Genomic DNA, 10,711 nt, shown 5'->3' with positions numbered 1-10,711 from the left:
AGAGGAAACAGTGTCAGACTTTATTTTTTTGGGCTCCAAAATCACTGCAGATGGTGATTGCAGCCATGAAATTAAAAGACGCTTACTCCTTGGAAGGAAAGTTATGACCAACCTAGATAGCATATTAAAAAGCAGAGACATTACTTTGCCAAGAAAGGTCCGTCTAGTCAAGGCTATGGTTTTTCCAGTGGTCATGTATGGATGTGAGAGTTGGACTTTGAAGAAAGCTGATTGCTGAAGAATTGATGCTTTTGAACTGTGGTGCTGGAGAAGACTCTTGAGAGTCCCTTGGACTGCAAGGAGATCCAACCAGTCCATTCTAAAGGAGATCAGTCCTGGGTGTTCATTGGAAGGACTGATGCTGAAGCTGAAACTCCAATACTTTGGCCACTTCATGCGACGAGTTGACTCGCTGGAAAAGACTCTGATGCTGGGAGGGGTTGTGGGCGGGAGGAGAAGGGGATGACAGAGAATGAGATGGATGGATGGCATCACTGACTCTATGGACGTGAGTTTGAGTGAACTCCGGGAGTTGGTGACAGACAGGGAGGCCTGGGTCGCTGTGATTCATGGGGTCACAAAGAGTCGGACACGACTGAGCAACTGAACTGATGATTGTGGAAACTGGCTGAGCAAGTCTGAGAACAGAGCGCAATTACTCAAGGAAGGAAACTTCAAGCAAGCTGGAAGCTAACTTCTTCAGGACAAAGATGTTACCACAGGCTGCTGAGGCAATGGGAATCATGTAGATTTACTTGCTGTTTGGGATTTTATTCAAGGAGTCTCCAACCTTCCTTTAAAGGCCTCCTATTGATTTTGTTAGGTGTACTGGATAGTCCCCCTAGTTGAATTTACACCTACAAAATCCCTTCACAGCAGCACATTTTCTAATATTTGTTTGAATAGCTGTAAGAGATGTGTGTGCCAGGAAGTGGTCAGTGTGTTTTTCAGTAAGCCGGTGAAGTGGTCTGGGATTCCCATCTCTTTAATAATTTTCCAGTTTTCTTTTTTTGTGATCCACACAGTCAAAAGTGTTAGTATCATCAATGAAGCAGAACTAATATTATTATTTTTAAATATAGGTTTATTAATATTCTCAAACAACCGATTCCACATTAAAACAAAACAAAAACACTGCAAGACAATTCACAATACTGACTGATGTAAAATTAAATATAGAAATTCTTTGACATCTCTCAAGTTCACAGAGAGTAAGCCTAGAAGCCAAAATTTTGCCTTCACTTTTCAATCAAAAAAGTGTAGTAACATGGTCATTTTATTGAGTTTCAAAATGGATATCTAGAACATTTACTTTGTGAGTGGTCTTGCATAATAAACTTACAATGAAGCAAGTAGATTTACTTTTGTATTTGATAGTTACTGTGGCACAGACATGCCGGGTGGGCAGGGCTGGACAACAAAGGGGGAAGTGAGAGCAGCAGCCATATTGCAGCATACACACACCTTCTAGGATTATTCACGCAGGCACTAAGCTAAGCTAAGGCTATCATGAAGGAAGTTTGCATGCAAGAATCTTACCCTGATTTTCAACTACACAGCTTACACTAATTCATCTTCTCACCGTTGCTTGAAGGGCAGACTTTTAATAAACACACACTTACAGGCCCAGTGTCGTCCTCTACAGGGAGCTCCGGGCTAGTCCCATCTTCAAGCTCTTCCTCTGAGGTGATCCAGTTCACCACTGTCTCCACAAGAGGAAACATTATACTTGGGTCTGGTGACCTCACTTTTGTCATTATTTTGTAAAATACAGAAGCATAGAGAAATAAAATCACTATCATGCCAGCATTCCTAAAAAGACTTCACGACTATGACAAATTATACTATTGTAGTAATTATCCTATATTGGCATATTTCACTTAGGAAAGGAGAGTGGTAAGGAAATTGGTTAAGACTTGAAATATTAATCTCTTGGGATTGATGTTAACAAGAACCTACCCCAGCAAAGGATGGTTATGCTTTGCAACTTACTATCATTTTAAAAAAGCTTGTTCATAAGCACTTAGGAGCATCAGCCATTTGAAATATACACAAACAGTATATGTGTCTTAAAAGACTTAAAGACAGGGTCAAGATTCCCACTTCTTTCAAAAACTCTGCATTCTCAAACTTATTGTTGAATGGAAAATAAGTCAGGGAAGAAAGGTAAGGACATGTATGACTTCTTCAAAATGTTTTTTGACTTAATTTTTCCAAAGTGGTCACTTTTGTTTCTGTTTTGTTTGAGAGTAACCTATTCATGAAACTGTCCCAAAGGGGTGTCTGACCTGGGGCCTTTCTCTGCTGTCTCCCATGAGCTGGTTGGGGAGCACCAGGCAGAGAATTCCCTGGCCTGTTGTTGCTGGGGACCCTGGGGGGCTCGATCTCTGTGAGGATATGGGGCAGAGAAATTTCCATTCTAGGCTGGTGACCACCGGAGTTCTTACATTGAAGTGCTTTTCTACAATTCAAAATTCAATTAATCAATACAATAAAGCTTTTCTTCCATGACAGAACATATTTAATGAAACCTCAGAAAACAAATTCCCAGGTTTTGCAAGACATTTGCTAAACTCTGTAGAGATGAAAGAAACTTTCCAACTTGTTTGGTAAATTAAAAATAAAAATTATTGACATTCAGAGAGTCACAGGTTGGGTTTGTGGTACAATCAGCGACTCTTGATTAGAGGATGTCTGCAGATATGTTTATGAAGATAAGCCAATTTGTTAAAGCAATCTTGTCTTGTTTCAGGAAATCTAATCATCCATATTAACCCCATTGGAAGACTGGTGAAAGGTAGTCACTTGAACAAATGGGTGGGGTTCAGAGACACAATATAAGGAGACTTCAGGAGGCAAAGTCAGTCTTCTCCAGAACTGAGAGGTAGTGTTTGGAGTTCATCTGCATCTTGAGAATTCTGAAAGCCACACTTGGAACGCTTGACCCCTGAGCCAACTTCACATTATTCTCCAGGGTAGACTGTTCCTATAACTCCTTAGGTGAGTACACAATTCACCACAGAGCAGCTCCTGGGACTGTCCTGAGGGAAAACAAACTAAATTCCCTAATTTTAATTTATCGGTAAAATGAGATTTTTTTTCAATGTAACAACCCTGTTTACCAACTTAGTGAAATGATCTTGTTCCAGTTTTGTTAGCTTGTCTTGGCATTCACTTTGGAATGATTAGGGGGTTTCATTTTACTTCTGTGATTACATTTCTTTCTTAGTTGTCCCCACTTATTTTAAGGACTCAGAAAGTGGTTGTCTGATATGTTTTGTGTTTGATGCAGCTTCTAAAAATATTTCTTGAGACTATTTGATTCAATATGTAGTACCTATCATCACTTACCTGAAAAGTGGAGTGTGTCTGTATATACAAGAGAGATAATACTCTACACTATTGAGCTAGCCAATGCACAAAATGAGTTGCTGAAAATATTGCTAAAGTGAGGTAAATCATCCTTCCAAAAATATACATTTTTGACTGAAATCTTAAAGAAGCTAGGGAATGAGTGAGCAGTCAGAAAAGTGACACTACTGAGCATACAGAGATATGAGAAAGTTAAGACGTTTCTATGCTTAACAAGTACAGGCAAAGGAACCTAATTTTTTTAACAAAGTAAAATTTAAAAAACATAATTCTTTTTTTAATGATGACTGTTACTATAACATGTAAAATGCATCAGATGAGTATGGATAGGAAGAACAATTCAACTGCTTAGTATATTCATGTAAATAAACTCTGGTTGGAATAAGTTACAATTTGCCAACATTTAGTTTCCTCTTTACTGACTCTGAATGTACTCAAAGTGCTTTAAAAAGGAAAAAAATATTTTTGGATACAAATGTAGATTGTGATGAAAAAAAAGAACATCTAAAAAAAATGCATGATAATTACATAAAATAATAAAAATACAAGCTTAATCAACTATCTCACACCAAATCCATGACTGGCATAGAGCATCGTGACTGTTTGCAGAAATCAGGACCCACCGTGTAGAGCTGTCAGTTAGGTCAAGCTCCTGAAGCTCCTGCTATCTAGAGGAAAACAGGCCTCATCAAAACCGAGCTCCTCCTGCAGGTAGAGGGAAAAGAGGTCAGAATATAGATAGTGTTGGTTAGGCCACTGAGAAAGTTTTCTGCAGCTCTTGAAAGCTCTCTTTGTGTTTGTTTTCCATTTGTATCCAATGAGAAACCCAGATTCTTCTGCTCCTAAAGCAGTGTATTATTTAGTCACAACCCGAGTCTAATTTTGTTTGTTCTTTTTTTTGGCTTGGGGAAAGAGGAATAAACTCCTGATGTTCTTCCCTCAGGAAAATGGACTCAGAAATCCCAGAAGCCTTCCAGAAGGAGCTCACCTGCCTCATCTGCCTGAATTTCCTTCTAGCCCCAGTCACCATTGGCTGTGGGCACAGCTTCTGTAGGTCATGTCTTTGTCTTTTCTGGGAACAAGCCAAAGGCCCTGCCAGTTGTCCGGTGTGCAGAAAACGATCAGAACAGACAAACCTCAAAACCAATTTTCTTCTGAAGAATCTGGTGTCTGCTGTCAGAAAGGCCAATCTCAGGCAATTCCTGAAGTGTGAGGAACACCTGTGTGGGACCCACAAGCAGACAAAGAAGATCTTCTGTGAAGCCGACAAGAGCTTGCTCTGCTTGGTCTGCTCTCAAGGTCAGGAGCACAAGACTCACAGACACTGTCCCGCTGAAGAGGCTGCTGAGGAATCCTGGGTGAGTGATGCCTCTGAGCACACTTAGGAAGCTTGGGGATGGTACACTTAAGGGATTAATGACAATGCTTAAACCCTCTCTTTACTGAGTTGGTGAAGAATCCACCTGCAATGCAGGAGACCCCGGTTTGATTCTGGGTTGGGAAGAGCTCATGGAGAAGTGATAGGCTACCCACTCCAGTATTCTGGCCTGGAGAATTCCACGGACTATACAATCCATGGAGTCACAAAGAGTTGAACACAACTGAGCAACTTTCACTTTTACTGAGTGCCACGTACAGCTCTAGTTAACAATAATAAAGCAGTGAAGAATATAGAGCAGTATACCTGCTTTATGGAACTTGTATCCAATGGCTGGCTGACGAAGCTAACTGAAATTATTTGGGTGGTACATTAATGCTATTGACACTGTAATGAATTCTTTCATTTCAAGAAAGAACTGTAAAATCTACAAGTGCTAAAATACTTTTCATTGAATACAGGTTTTCTAATCCTGGACAAGAAAGGAGATACAGTACATTGGATTTTGCAGAAGATAAACATAACTATATCCAAATTTTGATATAAGTTGCCACAGCAGCTGAAAGTTAGTCATACCTTAGGCAGATAATTATGTAATGGTGTGTGGATTTTTACTGTAGAATTTCTTACGACAGATCATGAGTGAGGAAAAAACAGGGACACCTGATGACCTGTTGTGGTCTGCTAGTGTCTCCCTCAAGGACCTTTATCTAATAATCGTCAGTACACCCCAATCTTTGGGCTCTAAAACACCAATGTATTTGCTTTTCTTGTACTAAAATTCATAATTCTTTTACAGGAAAAGTTGGCAAACCAAATGAGATCTTTATGGGAAAAGATTCAAGAAACTGAAAGAAATCTCAAGAAAAATGGCAGAGGAACTGACCCTTGGATGGTAAGTAGAAGAACATATTTTCTCTGAAAAAAAAAGATTGAGGCAGACAGTGAGAAACTTACCATTAATAATGTGAACTGAAAACACCATTTATAGTGAAATTCAGAGAGTGAATTGAACGCCATCAGAAAAAAATCTTCTAATCAAAATCTTCAACCAACATTTTCACTCCTCTCGAGCTCTTTAGAATCCAGTGGATCAATAACTAAAACAGAAGACCCATTAGAAGAAAGTTCTAAGGTGGAGGCTTATGGTGCAATGTGGATGATTACATAGACATGATTCAGGATCTCAAGGAAAATTTCTCAGATTTAAGATCAATTCCAGTTCTGAAATTCCAGTAAATGTTTAAAAATCCATGGGTTATTTTAGCCACAGATTTCTGTCAGTCATATATTCCAGAAAGCAAAAGGCATGTCATTGGGAACCACAAAGTACTTCAGTCTGATTAGTACATGAGCCCTGGTGATGCAAAGCAAACACGAAGAGCAGTTTAAGGATTGTGCCCATCACGGTGAAGAGTGATTGCTCTCTGGCTAGAGAGTGATACCGGTTCAAGTTGGAGAAAATGTGACATGCTAAACAACTCAGGGGGAAAGGAGCAAGGAGAAAGAGTTGGGGCATGAGAGAGTGAATCATTCAATGCTAGGAGGAATATGAAATGGAATGAAGAGAAATGATCTTCCAAACAATATGGGAAGAAAATTGTGAACTTATGGCGAGGAAAAAAACTGATTCATAGAGAGAAAAGAACACTAGAAAGAAATGATTGAGGCTGGACAACTGTTCGGGGACAGGCAATCGTTTTTAGGAAGGTGTTTCCTGAGATTGCCAACACTGACAGTGTTATGCAGTATGGCCGCTGAGAGAGAAAGCCGGGAGAAACCAGGTGGAACGCATGCTTACACATTAGCATTGGAATGAGGATACTGCACACGACAGATGAATCACCCATAGATTCCAATTGCTTACATGGGCTCTTCCACACTTAACAGGAGGCATAGGAAAGAAATGATTCAGGAAAAGATTTTCTCCAAGTGTTTCAGGAACTCCTGAATTAGATGAAAGTTGTTTGAGGAAAGGGTGGGTTTGGTTTCTGATCAATTAAAAAGAATGAAAACAAAGTGAAGGAAAGAGGAATGAACTTGGCTTCTGAGATGAGGGAGGGCATACAACTAGGATGGATGTAGCTTCTTGGGAGAGAACATGAATCAGAGCAAACTAAATGATGTTGAAATTCATCTCTCAACAGTTTTATGTGTATCGACATGAAGACATGATTAGGAGGACTTATCAGATGGCACCCCCATTTCTCCCAGAGGAAGAAGATTACTATGTAGAGAGTATTATAAAAGAAGGTCAAAACATATACAATCAACTCAGAAGAAGGCAAGAGGAAATAATCGGAAAGAAGAGAGAGCTCCGAGAAATACACAAGGAGCTCATTCAAATGTGCTCTAAACCAGATGTGGAGCTGCTCCAGGTAAGAACTGAGGATGTGTTTGAAAATGCATTACCTGAAGTTCACACCTTTGACTTCCCTGACATGGTATAGTTCTTCATCCCCTGTGACTAAGGTGGGATTCTCTCCTACTTGGAATTATTATAGATAAAGTGCAACTCATGCAAATCATGATTGAGCAAGCTTTACAGAATTCTGATCCCAGATATTCTCCAGGGAATATTCCCTTTTCAAAATCTCCTTTTGTAACTTGCTTCTATTAAAACCAGAAAGGAACAGCTTATGTACTCATTCCATTTTTTGGTCTCCAATTGTGCAATGGGAGACATTTTGACAAAGCACATACATGTATGTATATACATATATACAAACACACATATTCATGTATATGTGTATAAATATATATGTGTGTATATGTATATCTCCACTTCCTGTTGGGATATACCAGGTTTCATTAGGCATCAGTTTGGAGCTTATTACACTTTGGGGAAAAGCCCCAGGAAAGATCGATGTGCAGAGAGCGGGGGGTGAATCATCAGTCCTCCTGTCCTTTCTCTGTTTCACCTTTCATTTTATTAACTCATCAAGAAATACATTCTATCCATATAAAATATGCTGTCCCAGGGGGTTTTGTTTTTTGTTTTTCAGAAAGAAAAGGAAAACAGATTTCTCAGACTGTTTCTGATGGTGATGATTTGAACTCTACTGAAGTTTTGCCAACCCAAATCCTGTTTGCCTATGTATAAAGTCTAAACTGTCTTATTTTTTTCTTGACAGGAGTTGGAAGACAAACTGAAATGGTAAGTTTTTTGATGCTGATGAGGGCACCTGGGAGCTCTGAAAGAGATACAGCAGCATTTAACAAAGTGATGACGTAACTTACCTAGATAATGCTAGGTTGCTTGTGTACGTGTGTCTACACCTGTTTTGCTGAGTATGATTTCTTGCTCAAAGAGAAGTTAGCCTTTTTGCTCCTGTGGCAGAGGCAGGTATTATCCAGCTCAGTGCAAAATTTTCTTAAAGGTCAGTAATTTATGATTTAGATTTCAAAATCACAAGCACCTAGACGTGCAAAGACTGGTTTTCCCCAGGTTTGAGGTTAGAGAGGCAATTAACTCTGAGAAGTGGGGTGGAATCAGGGCAAGAAAAGTGAGAATAAATTTCCAAAAGCAGCTCAATTCTATCCCATGAGGGTGGAGAAGGGATTTAGATGAAGAATGTTGAGCTGAAGGATGCTGTCTTATCGGAAAGGCTGTGTTTAAGAAGCCCTGGGCAGCAGAAGGATGAACCTTATCTTCCTCTTACAGGAGTGAGTCAGCTCAGCTGCACGTGCCTCAGCCTCTGCTCCCGGAACTCCCTGTGCGACCCATGTCTGGGCTGATGGACTGGCTCAGCCACTTCCGAGGTGAGTGTCACCCTACCGGTGTGTCTGCCCTGCAGGGTCCTTCAGTGATGGTGTCCACAGAGAGTCTTTTCCTGTTTAACTTTCACCTTGTGCAGGGGAACAGCCTGCAAATAAACAGGGGCAGACATATGTGGTCACAGAGTCACTAAAATTCTTACAGAATACATGCAGGCTGGTGCAGATACTGATTTGATTCAGGCCTCATCACATATTTTTAAATTTCATAAAACTTTGTATAATGAAAAAAATATGCTCCCAAAATGGCTTCTTGAGCCCTAGAAATATCATGACATACAATGTCAGCTGTTCACTGACTTCTAGAAAACTGGTAATTAAAACAGGACACTAAATTTCAGAGTTGAAGTGCAGTTAGAGTTTTAAAACATTTTCTAAGAATACATTTCCTTTTCTTTTTTATTTATATTTTTTAAAAATATTTCTTTCTTTATTTAGTTTTAACCACACTGGGTCTTTGTTGCTTTGCCCAGGTTTCTCTAGCTGTGGTTAGCCAGGTTACTCTTCACTACAGTGGTGGCCTTCTCATTGCAGTGGCTTCTCTTGCTGCAGAGCACAGGAGACTTGAGTGAGCTTCAGTAATTGTAGCGTGTGGGCTCAGTAGTGGTGGGTCCTGGGCTCAAGAGCACAGGCTCAGTAGTCATAGTCCACAGGTTCTGTTGCTCCACAACATGTGAAATCTTCCCAGATTACGAATGTCCCCTAAATTTGCAGGAAGCACCTTATCCACTGTGCCACCAGGGAAGTCCTGGAAACATTTTTGCTTAAAAAGTTCTTAGCAATTGAATGCATAAAGCGCTTTTTCCATTCACATAATTTGACAAAATGCATAAGCCTCAAAAATCAAATGCAGAAATCACAAGTAAGCAAATGACTGGATGATGAGGCCACAGTGAGCTCCATGATAAACCTCACCCTGGAGGGTGACTTAGCAGGAAGTGGAAGACTAGGCTTCAGTTTGGAATCACAGACCAAAGACAGAAAAGCCCTACAAATAAACTACTTTGAAGAAGCAATCCTTAGGTTGTACTTCTTCAGTGTCCATTTGCTAACTTAACTGAAATGGTAGAGTGATCACCAATTTTCCATCCTACAACGCAGACTTTTTCCTTGCACAGTGGTGGTGAAGTTGGGGATAAGATATGTTGTCATGGAGGTCTTGGTCTTGGAGGTGATCGATGCCCAGGAGTCCAATCTTTTAGATGTAATAAATATATAATATTATACCCAGCCAGAAGTCACCTTGACCTCCCTCTTATAATCTCTGAACTTGTAGGAAGTTTTTTCCATTTTAATTAGTTCTTTCTTCAGCAGATATGTCAGCAATATTTAAACCCAATACTTTCCAATCAGAACTGCCCTTCTAATCTTACAATATATTTCCAGTGAGACTCCAGGTGGACCACCTTCTCTGGTAGATAATTCGAATTTTAACATTGATTTTGACTGGCTTTTCTCTCATCTCTCCACAGTCAGCTTTTCATTCAGTAATGAAGTAAGCAGTCAGCACATCAGGCTGTTCGATGATGCAAGACGTCTGACGTATGAACATGACAGCCTCCATGCGTCTTTGGATGGTGGAACAGCGACGTATTTTGCCTCATGGGGAGACCAGACCTTCACCTCTGGTAAACAGTACTGGGAGATGCTCGTGGACAGCTCTTGGGACTGGGCTGTAGGCGTCTGTAAGGATTCCTGGGTAAGGAAGGACAATGGCATACTGGACGAGTCCAACAGGGACAACTTTCTCCTTGTGTGTGTGAAGCAGGATGACCATTACCAACTCTGGACCACCGCCCCCACCACGCCTCTGTGCACAGAGAGACCTCTGGGCAGGGTTGGGGTGTTCCTTGATTGTGACAGTGGGAGTGTTAGTTTTGTGGATGTTGCCAAGCGCTCCCTCCTTTGGAGGTATGATGATGGCGTGTGCACTTTCCCTGTCAGGCCCTTCATCTGCACTGGCCACAGGTGAGGAGGCTGAGTCACGGCCCAGACGGGATGCTCAGGACTCCTCTGAGGGAGCCCTTGTCCACTGCAGCATATCAAGGAGACTTCCTGATCTTTAGGCCCTTTCTACTGTAATGGACCCTCCTTCATTGTTATTTGATGTGAAAATAGTGTTAAATGCAAACTTCACTTGGTTGTCCTCCATATTCCTGACAATAAATTCTTCTCTTGTTACCA

General features: G+C 40.6%; 1 protein-coding gene across 1 annotated transcript; it reads left to right on the top strand.

The window, feature by feature from the left end:
- The first annotated feature begins 4,319 nt into the window (after positions 1–4,319).
- On the top strand, positions 4,320–10,499 carry LOC129548387 (tripartite motif-containing protein 43-like). The gene is made up of 6 exons (XM_055414909.2): positions 4,320–4,730; positions 5,550–5,645; positions 6,898–7,128; positions 7,885–7,907; positions 8,415–8,512; positions 10,000–10,499. The coding sequence occupies exons 1-6, from the start codon at positions 4,320–4,322 to the stop codon at positions 10,497–10,499; spliced, it is 1,359 nt and encodes a 452-aa protein (XP_055270884.2).
- Positions 10,500–10,711: the final 212 nt, after the last annotated feature.

This window comes from Moschus berezovskii, chromosome 25 (assembly GCF_049115385.1).
Source record: "Moschus berezovskii isolate FMDL1 chromosome 25, NW_MosBer_1.0, whole genome shotgun sequence".
Classification (NCBI taxonomy): Eukaryota; Metazoa; Chordata; class Mammalia; order Artiodactyla; family Moschidae; genus Moschus; species Moschus berezovskii.
This window is presented reverse-complemented; position numbering and strand designations above follow the sequence as displayed.